Consider the following 20,507-nt stretch of genomic DNA (forward strand, 5'->3'; position numbering starts at 1 on the left):
GGCCATTTAATTCAGCGATCAACCGGGATTCGAACCCACGATCTTAGGATCCCAAGCCAGCACCCTAACCGCTAAGCCAACACCAGGCTTATTTTTAGGATAAGGAATTTGATCAAAACATTTTTGGCTAGTATACTACTTCACCTATAATATCATCATTATTATCATTTTGTTGTCCATTCGAAGAACTTGACAATGTGGCAGGTTTCAAATTTTTCCATTCAGCGGTTTCCGAGAAAAAATTTCTTTATTTGTGTTTAATCTAAGATGGCTGCCATACCACGTGACATATGACGTCACAATTATCATAAAAAACATTCTGCATGGGTGCCACTCCTACCCTGAAAGTTTCGCCTCAATGGGACATGTGGTTGCTGAGAAAAACGAGGTTTAGCCCGTACGGACGGATGGACGGACGGACAACACGAAAACATAATGCCTCCAGACACTTTCGGGGGGTTAAATTCATATGCGGGGAGGCATAAAAAATACTGATTTTTAAAAACACATCATTGTCAGTAAATTGATGCTTTTCCAACACAAAACATCAAGTTCACATTAATTTGTAGTTGCCTCCATCAAACTGACTGAGGCCCACAGAACCTCCTCAAAACCTGAATGAAAGACCACCCTCTGTCCACAACTCCCAAAACGTTTTCTTATTGACTGTTAACTGATGGAATTAATAAACAAGCATCAATTTATTGTGTATTCTGGGTTTTTTATATTTTATTTTAAACTTTAATTCACCCAACATACGAATACTGGAACGCTTGGGCATGCAAATTAAACCAACATGGGGACATCCACATCAACAGAGCAAACAAAACCAGCAAATGAACACTTTTGTTTACACTGGAACCACCGAGCACCTAACAGCGAAGGAAACATTCATGATCATAGTGATCCCACTTGATGAAACGCTGCAGACTTTATGCAATCTACAAAGTGACACTAGCTCCCCTTTATTTCTTTATTTTGAACCGTGACATTATTGTGTATAGGAGTGAATAATTTAGATGTTGCGCAGGAAAAGCCCATCGGGCTCAAATTCGCGTGTCCGTTACAGTGCATTTGGTCTCTTGCAGGGATATAGAGCATCAGAAACCAATTATATCCAGAAAATGCGTATAATACTTACTTATATCTATCACTCGTGCAAAGGAACAGAACTCCAGGCTCAGAACTACACTACACAAAACCATTAGGGCAAATGGGATTAATAAACAACACCTTTCCACAAAGCATGGAAAATTCAAACTTGTCAAGCAAGCAAATATAACAATTAAATAGAATCACAGACATCCGCAAGTAAATGGGACATGTCTCCACACCCCGGCCGTCCCCCTCTATATATGTTAACCCTTGTACAACAGGAGCGAGAATTGCTTTGCAACACATGTCCCCTACCTTTGTGATATTTTCTAAGTCCAAAAAGGGCATAACTCTGAAAAACTGACGAAACACACTGAAACTGAAACTACTTCTGTAACTTATCATAATAAAGCCATGTACTACATTTCAGTTGAATATGTTGGAGGGTATGGGAAAAAGTCTGGAAAGCCACAGGTGAGATGGGCGGAAAGACAGACGGACGGACAAATGGAAGGATGGAGAGCAAACTGTTACGGATTCGTCAATTCCGTTGTGGTGGCTTTCATCCACTTGAGAGTTCTGGTTCCATGTATTATTATTATTGTTGTTTGAGGGAAATAGCAATTATTATTGTCAAAAGGTAAAAGGAATGTTTTAAAATGAAACAGGAACCGGACAGCGATGAAGAGGAAGAAGAGGAGAGAAGAGGGAGGAGCGAGTCGAGTCGGACAAGAAAGCCGAGTTGCTCCGAGTTCTGAAACGAACGTTGGCGAGCTAGAGTCACTGGCGAACTTTCGGGTTTCCGGGAAAGGAAATTCCTGTGACAGAGTTGTCATCGCTGTGGTCGATCAACCTGCGGGTCAGGTTTTGGGCGTTCGATTCCGAGGAGAATTAGCGCCGGGCCGGTACGTCTCAAGAGTGGGTCGTCGGCCATTTTGACTCGCGCAGGACTTGTGCTTTGCTCGCGGTTTCGTTTCTTTTCGACCATTGTCACCGCATTCAGACGTCGATCTGGGGCGTGTGTGTGACGTGGCTTTTTGAAGGTTACTTCATCCATACCCGAGGGTGTGATCTCTCAGTCGCCTGTAGGGCGCCTTTGGATTTCCCAGTCGCCTTGAGGGCGCCTTTGTGCAGCGTCGGCTGATGGTACCATCATGCAGCGTCGGCACAGTGAGTTATATATATTACGAAACTGATGGTACCATCATAGGACATATTGATTGTACTTTTGAACACTATTGTTGTTGTACTGTTATTCTTGTGTGATCTTAATACAATATTTGTTGGTGAGTAACTATTGGGGTGGCTTCTCCATTAATCTTTGACACACAGAATAACACATTTTTCTGCCGTGACTCCTCTCGGGGCTCGAAGGTACACCGTGACCAGGGGGTCGGCGAGGAGGACGTAACAAAACCTATAGTCCCCTCCATTGAAACCAGTAGGGGACTAATAAAAAGGAAGGCACCATACCAATGTATACCTCACTTAGTCTGTGACAAGGTAATTTTGGTACCGAGTGTTGTCTGAATTGATTGACAATGTAAATGCTCATCAAGCCAAACACCTACATATCATCTCCGATGATGACCTTTGCCCCTCTCGACGAATGTGAAGATAAGCAGAAAATTAATGTCTATTTACTTCAATCTGTAGTGGCTGTATGTAGTGAATGAATGAATGAATGATCGTTTTAAGGCCATTTTTCCCCGGTAGAACGGGGGTTAGCCTTGTGGGCCCCATGACAATCATGGTTCCCTGTTTGAGGCAATGTTTTTATGGCCGGATGCCATTCCTGACGCCAACCCTTAGTCGCCTCTTACAATGCGCAGGGATATGGTGTACCTATTCTAAATCGGGGTACACACCGGGATCATTCATCCCAGCAAGCTGGTACTCTATTTGCCGACCTCGGAAGGATGACAGGCTGAGTCAACCCCCCTGGAGTTAATTCAGCGATCGACAGGGGATTCGAACCCAGGATCTTTGGATCCCAAGCCAGCACCCTAACCGCTAAGCCAACACCAGGCTTAGAGGCTGTATGTAGTAAGAGATCATTTTATCAAATGCTGTCTGAATTGGTTAAAAATACTGAGGCCCCACAAGCCAAACACCTTCATTTTGAGAGAAGATTTTGATCTTTGACCCCTGTATAATGCTGAAAATTTCTCCAATCCGAAATGTTTCTATGCAATCCTACAGGGCCTGGTTGAGGACACATGTTTCACCTTTATAAATTCAAATATAGGGGAAAGGTAAGGCAAAATGGTATTTTTAGTGTTTTACCAATGACCCCTTAAAATTGCAATGGGGCCTAAATTATAAAAAAGATAAAAAAGCGTTTGGATGTAATGAACCAAGGTACTGCACCTCCATTTGAGGAGGATTTGTCAGAGATTAAGGAATGGTCAGTGACTATAATTGTTGGAACAAGAAGAGAGTGAATGGAAGGGAAAGGAATAAAAGAAAGGAAAAATAAAAGGTAGAAACAGAAAATAATAATAATAATAATAATAATAATAATAATAATAAATAAATATAAATAAATATCAACCTTGCTGTAGGGAAACAGAATTAGAAAGAGGAAAAAAATGTTTCAAAAAATTGACGAGTAATTGCATTTCAATACAAAAGATGCGGCTGCATGGATGGCCTAGACCCTAGAGGTATGTGCACTCTGGTCGGGATTCGACCAGACAGCTCAGAGGTGAGTACCTCTGAGCTGTCTAGTCGAATCCCGACCAGACTATAAACTACCATCCTGGTGTTTCACATGCACGGCAAGGCAACATTGTGTATGGCGTCCATCAGGAGGATTTTAAAAGCCGGATGTCCCGTCTGTGAGCATTTGTTGGTGGACATTGAAGATCCCACGGTATCATTCCCGAAGTGCAGGGAAGTTACTGCCAGCATCATGAACAAGTCACAAATTCATGTTCTAACCTACAGGGGGCACTGCATTAGCGGCACAGCCGCTCCTTCCAGCAATTATGTGAACCTGCAGCCACACCCTGCATACAGAATGATGATGGTAACAAAAAATTTGAAATGTGCATTCGGCAACTTTTACTGCAATAGTGAAAGTATAAAAAGGTGAAAGCGATGGTGCAGAAGAGGTCATTTGTGCCATGAAATCTGCTGCATTTTCACTCACATCGTATAGATGAATATACTGAAGACAAGGTCAGGCTCACCTACGCCAGCGCAGCTGTTTGTGTTGTTGAGAAGCTTGACATTTGGGGCAGGGTCCCAGCTGGGTGGCATTGAGAGGATGCCAGTCAGAGCTTATACCCATAATCGTTGGTAACACACCATGGCACCTGAAAGGGGCAGCATAAAGCAGGAGAGGGTTCACATCGGGCTTTGGCTAAACCCATGTGAGACAAAAACGTACAGGTTGTCACAATCAAACAACAACAACAACAACAGGCATTTTAAGGCCATTTTCCCTGCAAGAGCGGGGGTTAGCCTTGCGGTCCCCATGACAATCTTCTCCCAATTGTCATGGTTCTATTTTTGAAGCAATGTTTTTATGTCCGGATGCCCTTCCTGACGCCAACCCTTTGAGTCGCCTCTTACGATACGCAGGGATACAACTTGACGTACAACTGGTACAACACAACTGGTACAATACAACGTACAAGCTGGTACGGTGTACCTATTCTAAACTGGGGTACACACCGCTATGTCCGCTGTCACAATCACTACAAACAAATCGACCACCTACAATCATGACTTGTTACATTGTTTTGGTTCTGTTTACAATGAGTGATCAGGACCGATTTGGGGAATATGACACTCATGACGACCGTACGGGTCATATAAAGCGGTCCAGGGTTCTCAAATGTCCGAAAGGTTCATTCATGAAGGCTGAAGAAAGCTCCTTCGCCTTCATCTTGTTCTTTTCTTCCCTTCACATCTTGTACAGACACATCTTCACATCTTCCCTTCACATCATCTTTCTTCCCAGAGTGCACATCTTGTACCGGTCCTGCTTTCCCATGAGACTTGAAGCCCGTAGAGAATTTTAAAACAACTATCCCTAATGCAAGGCCAATAGGTGGCTTTCCAATATTGAATAATATTGGCCATGCATCAGGAAAAGTTATTCTTCTATTCATAAAAACATCTGAGAAGAGCAGTTCAATTCAAAGGGAAACAACATGTGTGTTTTTGTTATACCAAAAAGAGAGGAAAAGCACCAAATGTGAGATAAGGAGTCATCTACATATTACATAACCAAAAAAGCGGGATAGAGTTTTAAAAAAGAAAAAAGATAAGCACAAAGTAAAGGGGGCCAGGGAGGAGGGGAGTGTGTCCCAAAAAAAGGTGGTTATTTAAAAGTATTCTCCCGTCACACCCCCCCCCCCCCCCCCCTCCACAACAGAGAGCCCAAATCATTTTGATGAAAACATCCCAAGATGCTTCCTCAAGATTACCATTTCGTTACAAACCAGTAAGGAAGCTGTTAGTAATGCTGCAAATTTGCAATGCTCAGCCACACCTGTTAGCAGTTTCACACTGACCTGAACCACCTTCATGTCAAAATGGCACTCATTAAAGTGATTTTTTTTTGCTTCAAAAGATTACGGTTATATTCGCTGCATACAAGTGCAATGTTTAGAAAGTTGAGGATCCCCGCCCCCCATCACAGCCCCCCCCCCCATCACCCCCCTCCCCCAATTCCTCTCCACCACAAGCAATGTGCTGCTTTTTGGGTGTGGCACAACCTCCCCAAGAGGGTGCCACGATCCATCATGCCTCGTAAAAACCGCACAACGATTTGGGAGCTTCGTCATGTAAACATGTTGTTTTTGACATGGGCTGGGCCCAAAATCATCCTCATGGATTGAAAACTCATCTCGGGATCTCGATTGTTATCCAAGTCAAATGGACAAGTGTGTCTGATCGATGCCTGCCGGGAAGACTTACAATTTTCAATAATGCAGCCTCCATTTTGGTGCATACAAACCACTTCACTTCACAGGTTTTATGACCACCAATCTTGAAACTGTTATTTAAGAAACGTTTCAACGAAGATCCAATCTTACAGGATCCAATCAACGAAGATCCAATCTTACAGGATCCAATCAACGAAGATCCAATTAGCTTTTCCAACACAGTATCTGTTGAACACAAATGGTCAAATAATGAGGACACGCTATAGCAAATCCTCACTGTGTATCAATTGCATGTACTTGTCATTGATGTACGCAGCACAATCCATGAACAATCTTTAAAATCAAACATCTGAACTGTAAAACAAATTCAACAACATTGGAATCTAGTACTGCATATGCATGAATTGATATATGATCGCGATTGAGGGAACATGGTCAGGTTGTTACTGTCTGTACCGAATTAAAGCAACAAAGGGCCCATTAAGGATACATTTGGGCGAAGCCGGCTGTCTTGCTTGCTTGCTGGCAAGCATCACCTACCTGCCGGCCATATCATCGGCCTGCATCACCTACCTGCCGGCATTGTCGGCCTCTCCCACCATCACCGCTGCTTTACCTGCAATTACCACTGGCCTGTGCATGCCATCTGTTTTGTGCCATGACTGCCAAAGCCAGCCAGCCATGCCCGTCCTGCTCACAGGATTCCCATCGTGAGCCTGAATGCTTCCAACATTGGTATGAATAAAATAAAAATGCTTCCAACATGAGCTAATGTTTGAACACAGGCCTGTAATCCCCCCTACAGATGTTGGTAACATATATCGGAAGATCCAGACTTTTCATTTCCCATTGCTGATGTCTGCTTGTTTACTGATGCAATTTCATGAATAATTCATTTGGTTTTTTGCCGCCCCACAAAATTTTGCCACTCTAGGCGAATGCTTAGTTTGTTGAGTAGTTGTACCGGTCCTGACGATTAATTATAGATCCTTACGATATCAAAATTGATAAAAGGTGAAGAAGGTTTACAATAGCACCAAAACAGGTTACACAAAATGAGTATGGTTGATAAAAGTAACAGGTTATCAATCACTGATGAGTTTGACATAATGTTTGAGACACCTACCAGGAATGTTGGTGGGTAAGATGGAATAGGGAAAGAACTAAAAAATAATTAAATATGTATAGTTGTAAGCACATACAATAAATAAGCAAAAATTAAATAAAAAATAAAAACGAAAAATTGAAACCATCGTATTGTTAAATGGGGCTGGCCTAATAGCCTAAGGCTAGGCCTTAGAGGTATGGGCAATGTAGCCCTTGAGTTGTCTAACCTGGGTTCAAATTCCGAACGAACAATAACCGTCACCATTGGGGTTTGTCGGCAGGGTGTGTGCCATCAATGTACGTACCGTGCAAGAGACAAAGCCAGATGACCCGTCTGTCAGCATTTGTCATCAATTGACATTAAAGATCCTATGATGCCTTTCACAAAAAAGTAAAATAGTTACTGCAGTCACCCTAAACAAATTGTAAATTCCTGCCCCGACTGACTACTTTGAAAGCAATGCAAACCGCCCGGCACGTCCAAACCGCACGGCACGGCCAAACCGCCCGGCACGTCCAAACCGCCCGGCACGTCCAAACCGCCCGGCACGTCCAAACCGCCCGGCACGTCCAAACCGCCCGGCACGTCCAAACCGCCCGGCACGTTCAAACCGCCCGGCACGTCCAAACCGCCCGGCACGTCCAAACCGCCCGGCACGTCCAAACCGCCCGGCACGTCCAAACCGCCCGGCACGTCCAAACCGCCCGGCACGTCCAAACCGCACGGCACGTCCAAACCGCCTGGAACGTCCAAACCGCCCGGAACGTCTAAACCGCAAGGCACGTCCAAACCGCCCGGCATAAATCTTGCCCAGGAACTACTTTGGCAGCACCGACACTGTCAAAAGGCTGGTACATTTGATTGACGATTGCAAAACAACAGTATCATGTTTTTAGATTGTTTACAACAGTTTTAAATCATTCAAACATCGTCAGTCAAAATCCACCCATAATTTGGAGGCAAACCAGTGGATATCAACCAGTTGGTGGAGGTCTGGCACATCAAGCATAGAGAACCAGTAACTCAAGAGGACAGACTCACCAAAACCAAAATGGAACCAGAGATGCACACGCGAATTGAAGTCTGGTTGAATTTTCCAAAATTGACGCTCACCGGGGACCAAACTTCAATTAAACATTACGACAAGGTGGCAAGAGCTTGGCTCGCTCATATAATACAGCCAAAAGCAGAACATGTCATGAACAATAAAAAAGATCCTTCGCCCACATGGAAGTGTTCCTCTACATATCAGAGACAAAGTGGGTCTTAATGCAAGACTAAAATTTACAGACCTGGTTTAAAAGGCCAACATTTCTTTGGCAAAATCAAGTTTGATAAATAGACGAAAAAAGAAGATCGGATTTCAGGAAGACAGCTCGCAAGCAACATGACATGACATTTGAGAGTGTCTGCCAAGGGAAATAAAACAGACCGGAGGGATGGAAACAGGAAACGATTGAGAAAAGCGAGCAAAAGACAAATTTTGAAGATAGAAAGGAAGATGACATTAATCCGACGTTGGTATCACAAACGTTTTCCATTTGAGAGATTCATATCAGAGGATGGATAGAATCTGAAGAAAGTGGGCTGCTTGTGCTGAAAATATTAAAAAGAAAGTAGGTCGCAATAGTTGGCTCCAAATATTTTCTGCTTCGATTCATAGTGCGACCTCAAAGAATCTGCACGCAGGTTGTTGTACTACTCACTGAATGATTCACCCACGGAAATAAGATGACCAAAACAAAGTCTCCTTCAGCAATAGAGAACGGGGGCAAGACCCGTGGAGGTTAGACGAAGGCCAAGAGGTTTCGGAAGATGGGAAGGTGACCAAGATTCGAGCCTTCGAAATGTTCAAGATCTATCTCTTTGGCTAGAGTAAAGCAGGGGTGGGTGTCAGAGAGAAGGCCATCATCAATCTTAATATTTGGAAGGTGGGGGGAGCCATTTGTACATTCTTTAGTATCTCCATAGGAACACAGCATGCCAGAAGAGGAGAAGGGAGGGCTTGGGAGGAGGAGGGAGGAAAGAGGCGGTGGAGGGGAAGAGAGAGAAAGCTGCAAGTTTAAACACCCAAAAGGATGCAACAGCTGTTGGGGCAGACACCGCACGTTACACACCAGGCGGATCCATGGGTCCAGCTGCCAAACATCGGCATCGTGCTTTGGAACAATTAAGGTACCCAGTATAAGTTACGTACATGTACGCATTACGAGGAGTGCGGCAGGGTGTGAAGAGCTGCAGATTAACAATGAAACGCGAGTTCGACCAAACGAAGATGTCTGGACATTTCCTTGATGTGGAGAGCCATAGGTCAACTCAAAACATTTGCAGAGTTTAAGATTTCTACCCCCTTCCCTCCCTCACCCACCCCGAACTTGGCTTAGCAATGTATGATTGTAGATGAAGCACAAGGAAGATGACTGTGTGGAGGAGGGAGGAGTGGAATACGGTGGGGTTGATTGGGAATGGGGAAGGTACTCACAGATAACGCGAGGGATTTTCACAGTGCTCACAGCAGGACTCCCAAGAGTAACTGAGCAGGAAGAGAGCTTCAAGCTTTGGTGAAGCACGGAGCAGATGGGGCCACGCCAAAGCTGGGCCCTCGGCCCGACCTGCACCACACACCATATTTGTTCATCGCTTGTTGGAAATCCAACCGGGAATGTGCAGAAACATCAGTTCTGCCACAGTTCTGCGAAGCTGAAGGATGGCAATTCCAAATGCATCAAGGCTGAAGACCGAAGGCTTTAATGGTCCCTTGAAAAGACTGAGGAAACGTGCTATTAGACATTTTTGGCTGAAACACAATATGCATGGCTTTTTGCAGAGAACGCCGCGTAAAACAACGAGTCGTACACTAAAGCAATGATCAACACCCATGGAGCTTTAAGGAAGAACAAAAACATCAATTCACATTCCAGGGCACCTCTTTTAAACCCAAAAGCGGGAGCATCTCACAAATCCTCACACAAATCAAAATGTCCTAACTACTCATGAGAGGCTGTCTACTGACTACGTACCGATTGAGGTTAGTAAATACGATGAGTTAGGTTAGTAAATATGATAGGAGAGGGTTAGCAAATATGATAGGTCAGGAAAGATATGGCAATGTTTTTTGACATACCAACCTCATGAAAAATATGAATGAATGATCGTTTTAAGGCCATTTTTCCCCGCTAGGGCGAGGGTTAGCCTTGCGGGCCCCATGACAATCATGGTTCCCTGTTTGAGGCAATGTTTTTATGGCCGGATGCCCTTCCTGACGCCAACCCTCAGTCACCTCTTACGATGCACAGGGATACGGTGTACCTATTCTAAATCGGGGTACACACCGTGATCATTCATCCCAGCAAGCTGGTACTCAATTAGCCGACCTCGGAAGGATGACAGGCTGAGTCAACCCCCCTGGCGTTAATTCAGCGATCGACCGGGATTCGAACCCACGATCCTAGGATCCCAAGCCCGCACCCTAACCGCTAAGCCAACACCAGGTTTTACATACCAACCTCATGCATATGTAATAAATTGATGGGCCTTGGACTATCAAAATTAATGGCACCGATCATGAATGAGTATCATTTTACAGATCCCAAGTTGTTAGGGTTAGAAATTAAATCCTTAATTCATCATACTACTACTTCTTCTTCTTCTTCTTGAACTGCTACAATTATTCCCACATTTTGGGGGGGGGTTGGCCCCCAAAATTCCACAGAAATTTCGAATTTGCTCAGGATTAGCTCAAGTGATAGCTCACCGACTCTTGGTGAAGCACACTGTGGGATCTTTACCGTCCACCAACTAATGCCGACAGATGGGACGTGTCCAGTTTCACATCCATCCGAGGGATGGCACATACATTGATGAATCACCCTACCTGTGAAACACCGGGATGACAGTTTACATTTGGTATCCACTCATAGGCCGGATCTGGATCCGGACCTGAACCAAAATCGAATCGGCTTCTCCTTGTTACCTACCCAACAAATCCTTGTTACCTGCCCAAATAAACATACGTGGCAAATTAAGAGGCGACGAAAAGCGGGTTGGTAGTGAAATGCCGGCATGCATATAATGAATTCGTCGGGAGGCTGGGGAAATTCCCGAGAGATATTTTGTAGATATTCTTTCAGATTTATCCATTGATCTTTCAAGTTGTTGTATGAAATGTTGATGCTGCTGGAGAACGTGACGTGATGATCGACCAGAAGGAAACAGGTGTGGGGAGAGTCAGGAGGAAGAAGAGTGAGGGAAGCACGTTTGTCAGTGAATGCCTGTAAATCAAATTTCCGAAAAAGCTGCAGTAAATTGCCGTAAATCTAAACCAATTTTCCCATATACTCCCATTTATAAGTGCACATAGGTTTCTACGAAACAAAATCTTCACTCCGCAAGTACAATGTAGCAAATACAATTAACTAGAACGGCACTCAGTAAAGAGCATACCTCCGCCAGGTTAGACATATCACTCAATGGTGAAGAATCACTTAAAAAATTATACGAGCTGGATCCAGATCCAGATCTTCATCAAAATTGAATCGATTCTTCCTTGTTACACACACAACCGGTCCACCAAGTTTCGTCCAAATCCGTCCACAACTTTTTGAGATATCCTGCTATGTATCGATTTTGGCCCGATCCTGCCCAAAGTTTTTGGCCCTATCCCGCCCCGCGCCTCACCACAAAATTGGTGAAGAATCACTTAAATATTCTAGTATCCGGATCCGAATCCGGATCTTCTCCAAAATGGAAGCATTTCGTCCTTGTCACATACGCTACATCTCTGCCAAGTTTCGTCCGAATCCGTCCACAACATTTTGAGATATTGTGTTCACAAACAAACAAACAAACAAACAAACAAACGGACAAACGGACAAACAGACAGGGGTGAAAACATAACCTCCATCCAACCTTTTGTGGTGGAGGTAACACGGCAACAAACTTTATTACAATACACTGTGCATTACTTGAAACTCTGAACTATTAATGCAATACTATGTATTTAATGAAAAAAAATGGAGAACAGTAATGTACACAAATCTGCTTTGCTTGTTGACTTCAATAGAAAATGTAAAAATAAACTGTTACAGTGAGCAAAACGAAAAATACTGTTTGACTGACGACGATGCCGGGTGGGGTGGCTGGAGTGGTGGTGAACCGTGGTGTCTCCATGGCAACAGTGTTTACCACAGCTAGTCTGTCACATCTTCTAACACGCTGTGACATCACTCCGAGGCCCAGGAGTGGCAGGTCCAGGGGTGACAGGCTGAGGTACATACATCCACCACATCCTCCATTCGCTACACACAACCGGCAATTCGTCACTTGAAGGTCGCTTTCCAGACATCTTGGGCAAATGAAGGAGTGAGCAGAGCCAACTACGAGATGCAGTGAAAAGCGCAGAGAAATCCCAACCTTGGAAGTTCCCTCCAGGAGCGAGCAGAAGGGGATGCGTGGGGGAGAGGGGAGCTAAGGGGAAAAGGGTCACACACAACATGTCCACCAAGTTTCGTCCGAATCCATCCAATACTTTTTGAGAAATTGTGTTATTTATTGGTTTTAGCCCTACCGCTCAACGGTGAAGAATCACTAAAAATTTCTCTGACCCAGATCTGGATTCGCATCTTCACCAAAATCTAATAATTTAGTCTGTGTCACTTTCCCAACCTCCACACCAAGTTTCGTCCAAATCCGTTCACAATGTTTTAAGATATCTTGTTGACAAACAGACAGGGGTGAAAACATCACCTCCATCCACCTTTCGTGGCGGAGGTAATGGCCTATTTAAGAATGCCCTTTTGCTTTTATGAGTGGGAGGAGGGGAGGGAAAGACAGATAGTTGGGGCCTGGAGGGGGGGGGACAGGGATAGCAGAGATGGGATGGAGTTGGGAGGGGAGGGGTGAGGATTTTTGGTGGGGAAGGGGCTTGCACGCTTGGAGTGGGGGAGGGGGGAAGGATTGAAGCCTTCAGGTTGGGAGGAGGAGGTTGAAAAATGGAGGTTTGCAAGGGCGAGAACTTGGGATTTGACAGGGGGGCTTGATGACTTGGGGTTTGGGAAAGCCCATTGATGACTTGGGGTTTGGGAGGGCCCATTGATGACTTGGGGTTTGGGAGGGCCCATTGATGACTTGGGGTTTGGGAGGGCCCATTGATGACTTGGGGTTTGGGAGGGCCCGTTGATGACTTGGGGTTTGAGAGGGCCCATTGATGACTTGGGGTTTGGGAGGGCCCATTGATGACTTGGGGTTTGGGAGGGCCCATTGATGACTTGGGGTTTGGGAGGGCCCATTGATGACTTGTGGTTTTGGAGGGCCCGTTGATGACTTGGGGTTTGGGAGGGCCCGTTGATGACTTGGGGTTTGGGAGGGCCCATTGATGACTTGAGGTTTGAGAGGGCCCATTGATGACTTGGGGTTTGGGAGGGCCCATTGATGACTTGGGGTTTGGGAGGGCCCATTGATGACGAGGTTTGAGAGGGTCCGTTTGTTGACTTGTGGTTTTGGAGGGCCCGTTGATGACGGGGTTTGGGAGGGCCCATTGATGACTTGGGGTTTGGGAGGGCCCATTGATGACTTGGGGTTTGGGAGGGCCCATTGATGACTTGTAGTTTGGGAGGACCCATTGATGACGTGGTGTTTGGGAGGGCCCATTGATGACTTGGGGTTTGGGAGGGCCCATTTTTGACTTGGGGTTTGGGAGGGGCCGTTGATGACTTGGGGTTTGCGAGGTTGTAGCGAGAGGGAGTGGGGGAGATTTGGGGAGTTGAAGTCACATTGTGCGGATGTTCCGCAGGTATCTGCTAGTCCACTATAATATTCTCAGCCAGTTGCTCTAAAGCTCTGTCCGTGAGGAGGACCTTGGCTTACTGGCCTGACTCTACGCACAATTGTAATCCGAAAAAAAAACATATGCCTGCCATTTATAGGCATCAGGCTTCAGTACTAGGGCACAAGTCTTAAGGCCTCTAGTATACATTTAAAGACTGAACAATACGTCTTTTGCCATGAAAGGAAGGTACGTTTTGATTACAACCCATGGAGGAAATGAGGTAATACATGTTATTTTCAGAAGCTATTGAGGCAATGGAATATTGCCTATACACCGCCCAAAGAAAAATTCCGTACACTCAACAAGACTTCTGAGTTTATGTATACTAGTGGGCCCATTGGACCAATTTTTCATTTCTCTTCACAGCCTTGCCCAATACCTGCCTGCTGTGGTGCTTGAACATTAGCTTGCCTTTCACCAAGCCCAGATGTGCTTGGCCCAGGGTGGAGGGATGGGGATTATATGTTTTTTATTATTATTATTGCCAAATGATACTAATATTATTATTGTTGTTAATATTGTCGCGCGAATCCCTCAGTTAATACCGTAGGATCGCGGATGGCCCAAACGGACTTAAATGGAGGCGACGATCAATTACGGATTCTACTATAAAAACGCGGGGGTAGAATGAAGAGGAAGAAGCGGCAAGCGCGTACCTGTAGCCCAGACGGCAGCTCCGATCCTGAGGAAAGTAACTCAAAACGAAACCTGAATTCAATGTACAACTAGAACGCCACTCAGTAGAGCGCATACTCCCGCCGTGGGTGGCCGCTGCTGAGCCCTATCTTCCAATGGTAATAGAAATCCTTCAAAAAAAATTCCTGGATCCGGAATAATATCCTGAGCATCACCAAAAACTAATCAATTCTTCCTTATCCCAAGGGCAATCATCCCACCAACTTTCATCCAAATCCGTTCAGAACTTTTCCAGATATCTTGTTCACAAACACACGAACATACGAACACAAATAAACACACACACACACACACACACACACACACACACACACACACACACACAATCGAATGCATTACTCCCTGGCGGGAGTAAAAATAAACGATTTCTTGAACAGAACCCGATACAAAGAAACGCAATGATAAAACCTAATTCTAAATTGGGACATCCCCACACAGACTTCAAATACGAGACAAAGGAAATGAATTAATAAAATAAAACGTTCGTCGTGTATTTGTGTGAGATATGGTGCGTCTTAACTGTCTGTAGTCTGCAGTCAAGGAGGGTCCGGTGTTGGCACGAAGGAGGCCTCCGTCCGCCTTGCTCACGCCCGTGGCGTCAGTCGCACGCGAGGTCCCGTCTGCTCGTAGCGCCTCGCCTCGCTCCCAGCACCAAAAGCACCGAGCACCACGAAGATGACGAACCAACAGGGAAGAAGGCGAATGACCACCAGGGAAGAATGCAGGGAAGAAGAACCAAGAGATCTCCAAGAGCGAAGTACGAAGGGTCCAGCGCAGAGCCACACAAGCACGAAGGGGCGATCTCCAACACGAAAGGCGAAATGCCCGCCAACCTGACGTTTTGTCATGTGCGGTGTGACATCAGTTCTGGCGCATTACTATTCAGAGCCTCGATTATTCGTGGTGTTTCCCGCCTTCCAACGTGGTGTTTCCCGCCTTCCGACGCCAGCGGCCCTCTTCCTCCAATTAGCGACCCCCTTCTAAATGGACGTTTGGCACCTTCCGCGCTGATTGGCTGAAGGTTCGCGCCTTCCGCACCAACCAATCAAACGTTCCCTGGGCGTGGTGATAGCCTGCCTTGCAAGATGTTTGACGCCCATGCCGGCGTTGTACGCGGCAGCTTCCTGCTTGTCTTTCCGGTGCGTCTTTTTGTAAGGGAGGGGATTTAATTAATGTGTGCACTATGGGACCTATCTAAGTGTCTAAATGAGTGCGTTGCCATAATGGACACTGGGTTGGTGACAGAGGGGACGACAAACGAAGGAATGTTTCCCATAATCCCTGTACTATTTAGCACGCCCCACCCCCTCATGGTTGGGACACAGATACGCCTTATACCGACATCTGGGCTACACACAGAACTTACTACAGGTAGATTCCCTATCACGGCAGTCGAGTACCTACCTATTCAGATCTACCTAGCTCTAGATATTCCTCTACCCCCCCTGACATAACAATATTATTGGTATTAATTAATATAATATGCTTTGTAACAATGTTATCATTCTTTTTGGGATTTATTTTATAATTAGAATGCCATGCAATGGAAGGACCTTTAAGCTGATCTATACACCTTAACATGGCGCGCATTTAGAAACTTGGGTAATCTTCCGGATTCATGGTAGGTAATTAGCCTAATCAACTCAGGAGATCATAACGATCATTTTGGTGTATCATATTCCACATCAGAAAGCTCCAGTTAGAACACCACAAAAAACATGCTGACACACACACACACACACACACACACACACACACACACACACACACACACACACACACACACACACACACACACACACACACACACACACACACACACACACACACACACACACACACACACACACACACACACACACACACACACACGATGGCTACAGGGAGAGAGGTGGCAAGACTTGCTGATCGTGCCGCCTCCCTCTCGTCTGGGATGGAGAGGACCAGGAGATGTGTCGAATAAATCAGTTTTGTAGACAGTAAAGACTGACCTGAGAACGGCAGCTTTGATGGAATGGGATGGTGGTCGGTGTCGCGTCGTTTGACGTATGTTTGGGCGGCCTGGATCTTGAGCTTGGTGGGACTTGTGGGCCCCGTGCTGCCAGGTGGGAAGGCCCGAGCTTTGACTGACTAAATCCTGTAGAGCTCCATCTGTTTAAGAAGCGAGAGAGCGAGGTGATATTGGGGACTCGTGCCATATGCGGTGGATTCAAAGTACAAGGTGGCTTTGATGGGGTGGAAGGCCATGCACGAGGAGCCGGAGATCCAGAGGTCTCGTCTTGGACGCGGCCTGGCCTAGCGGCTTGCTAGGTTTCTCAGACTTCGTCATACTGGGAGCGAGAGCCCAGGATTTGGTGACTCCCTTTTCAGCCCTGTTAGGCCTGCAGGGAACCGAGCTCCGTGAGATCCAGTAACATGCCAAATACAACAGCTTCGTGGGCGCCTTTGGTGGAGGGAGGGGAGAGGCGCCTGTGGCTTAATGTGTTTTGCCTGCTCTGGCCCATCGAGGAGATGCACGCGTGCACATGAAGGGGGGCCAGAGATTTGGCGGACCCAAGTGGAAGGGAAGAATAAGATTTGGCGGACCCAAGTGGAAGGGAAGAATGAGATTTGGCGGACCCAAGTGGAAGGGAAGACTGAGATTTGGCGGACCCAAGTGGAAGGGAAGAATGAGATTTGGCGGACCCAAGTGGAAGGGAAGAATGAGATTTGGCGGACCCAAGTGGAAGGGAAGAATGAGATTTGGTGGACCCAAGTGGAAGGGAAGAATGAGATTTGGCAGACCCAAGTGGGAGGGAAGAATGAGATTTGGCGGACCCAAGTGGAAGGGAAGAATGAGATTTGGCGGACCCAAGTGGAAGGGAAGAATGAGATTTGGCGGACCCAAGTGGAAGGGAAGAATGAGATATGGCGGACCCAAGTGGAAGGGAAGAATCAGATTTGGCGGACCCAAGTGGAAGGGCAGAATGAGATTTGGCGGATCCAAGTGGAAGGGAAGAATGAGATTTGGCAGACCCAAGTGGAAGGGAAGAATGAGATTTGGCGGACCCAAGTGGAAGGGAAGAATGAGATTTGGCGGACCCAAGTGGAAGGGGAGAATGAGATTTGGCGGACCCAAGTGGAAGGGAATACTGAGATTTGGCTAATCCGAGTGGAAGGGGGTGCCTGAAATTTGGACATACAGTCACATGAAAAGGTAAGTAAAGTTTTGTTTGGTAGAGTAAAGTTTTGACTTTTTCAACATATTTCAACATACAGCTATTTGATCTTCATTTCAACAATATTGATAGATAAAGGTGATATAATATAACAAATATCATGAAACATTTACATTTTGTAGTCCATTGTATAATTTAAATAAACATAAATGCAAATTTCGCATGTGGAAAAAGTAAGTACATCCCTACATTTATCACTACTTCAAATACCTAAAATTATAATCAGGTGCACCAGCTCAGGTGCAAATGATTAGAACATCGTTAGAGAGGATCTTGGAGGAACCTGTCTTATTTAAACCTCAGACATTTAGTTTGGTTTGCTCTTTGTTGTTGAAGTGTGCGGCGTCACCAAGCCTAGATCAAAAGAGCTCTCTGTGGCCTTCAGAAAGAAGGTTATAGATGCCTACGAGTCTGGGAAGGGATTTAAAAAGATCTCCAAACAATTTGAAAACAATCATTCGACTGTCCGGAAGATCATCTACAAGTGGAGAAGATTCCGAGCAACTGCCAACTTGTTCAGGCCAGGCCGCTCCAGCAAGTTCAGTCCGAAAGCAGACCGCAAGATGCTGAAAGAAGTCTCTAAGAACCCCAGAATGTCATCACGGGACATACAGGTAGCTCTTGCCACTGTTGATGTCAAAGTGCACGAGTCTACCATTAGAGAGAGGCTGCACAAATTTGATCTACATGAGAGGTGTGCCAGGAGGAAACCTTTGCCGTCCAGAAAGAACATCAGGGCAAGACTAAAGTTTGCCAATGAACACCTAGGCAAAGACCAGCACTTCTGGAACAATGTGCTCTGGACAGATTAGTCAAAGGTAGAGCTATTTGGCCACAGTACCAGAAGACATGTTTGGCGAAAACCAAAGACAGCATTTGTCCACAAGAACCTGATACCAACTGTAAAGCATGGTGGTGGAAATATTATGGTTTGGGGCAGCTTTGCTGCATCAGAGCCTGGGCAGCTCACCATCATAGAAATCCACTATGAATTCTTCATTGTAACAGAGGGTGCCATCTTCATTGAGGATAATGTGAGGCCATCTGTCGGAAAGTTGAAGCTCAATCGAAGGTGGACCTTGAAACATGACAATGACCCTAAACATATGAGTAAATCCACCAAGGAATGGCTGAAAAGAAAGAAATGGAGGGTTCTGGAATGGCCAAGTCAAAGCCCGGATCTAAATCCGATCGAGATGTTGTGGGGGGATTCGAAACGAGCTGTGCATGCAAGAGCCTGGTGTTGGGCTAGTGGCTAGGGTGCCAGCTTAGGATCCTAGGATCCTGGGTTCGAATCCCGGTCGATCGCTGAATTAACACCAGGGAGGTTGACTCAGCCTGTCATCCTTCCGAGGTCGGCTAATTGAGTACCAGTTCACTGGTAATTCCCTGCTTGTCGTAAAAGGCGACAAAAAGGGTTGGCGGCAGGAAGGGCATCCGGCCGCAAAACATTGCTTCAAAAAGGGGACCAAAAAACAACAACAACCACGGTCCCCGAAAAAGGCCAACCCCCGCTTTGCGGGGAAAAATGGCCTCTAAAGATGGGGTTTTTTTTTTTTGTGCATGCAAGAAACCCCTCAAACATCGCACAGCTGAAAGAATTCTGCATGGAGGAGTGGGCAAAAATTTCTCCCAGTCGATGTCAGAGACTGGTAGACAGTTATAAGAAACGCCTACTTGAGGTTGTTTCTGCCAAAGGGGACAATACCACCTATTAGAGCCAAGGGTGTACTTACTTTTTCCACATGCAAAATTTGCATTTATGTTTATTTAAATTATACAATGGACTACAAAATGTAAATGTTTCATGACATTTGTTGTATTATATCACCTTTATCTGTCAATATTGTTGAAATGAAGATCAAATAGCTGTATGTTGAAATATGTTGAAAAAGTCTAAACTTTACATGGGGTGTGCTTACTTTTTCACGTGACTCTACAGATGCACGATTATGGTTTATACCCGTTTGGCTTTGGTATGTTTTGCATGACATCATATGCACACATTATATTTATGCATTATATACATATTATATACATGTTGTATTGTATACACGTTACGTGCGACATATTGCGCACACGCACACACACACACACACACACACACACACACACACACACACACACACACACACACACACACACACACACACACACACACACACACACACCACACACCTTTTTGTGTGTCCTGGACTATTGTGAGTACCTCATTTGCAAAACCTTTTGAACACCCAATGTAAGTATTTCCGATTTATTTTATTTATCAACTTCCTCCCACTCATCCTCCTCATGGCATACAGGGCAAAGACGTGAAGAGTCCTCAGTGGCCTTTAAAATTAATCACAAAGACATTAGTAGACAACAGAAAAATAAACACTACATGGGAAACGAACCCGAATGCCATCATCACGAGATACATGCTCTAATGGGGATGCCGAACAGGGAAACCCTAATATAAATACCGGATGCACATACTATAGATACTAGGCATAGCTAATCCCAAAGAAGGGACAGCATATACATTTGAAGAGTAAATAAGCAGACGAGTAAACAAACGTGGGGAAAGGCTGATTGGCAAGCGTCGATGCAGACAAGGGAAGGCAGATAAAACAGACAGAACTCAGGCAAATCGCGTTTGGATGAAATGACTGCAAGATGGG

The 20,507-nt window shown here is 45.4% G+C and overlaps 1 protein-coding gene across 3 annotated transcripts in view; it reads right to left on the bottom strand.

Moving 5' to 3' along the window:
* Nucleotides 1–20,507, bottom strand: part of LOC137437647 (SUMO-specific isopeptidase USPL1) — an 83,215-nt gene that overhangs the window by 27,718 nt on the left and 34,990 nt on the right. For all 3 annotated transcript variants that reach the window (XM_068132124.2, XM_068132126.2, XM_068132125.2), the window contains 2 exons: nucleotides 9,587–9,716; nucleotides 4,290–4,415 (listed from right to left, as the gene is read on the bottom strand). In XM_068132124.2, the coding sequence (XP_067988225.2) occupies nucleotides 4,290–4,415; nucleotides 9,587–9,716 (256 nt within the window). The remainder of the gene's footprint in view (nucleotides 1–4,289; nucleotides 4,416–9,586; nucleotides 9,717–20,507) is intronic.

Source organism: Myxine glutinosa, chromosome 12 (genome assembly GCF_964187855.1).
Source record: "Myxine glutinosa chromosome 12, kmMyxGlut1.1, whole genome shotgun sequence".
Lineage (NCBI taxonomy): Eukaryota > Metazoa > Chordata > Myxini > Myxiniformes > Myxinidae > Myxine > Myxine glutinosa.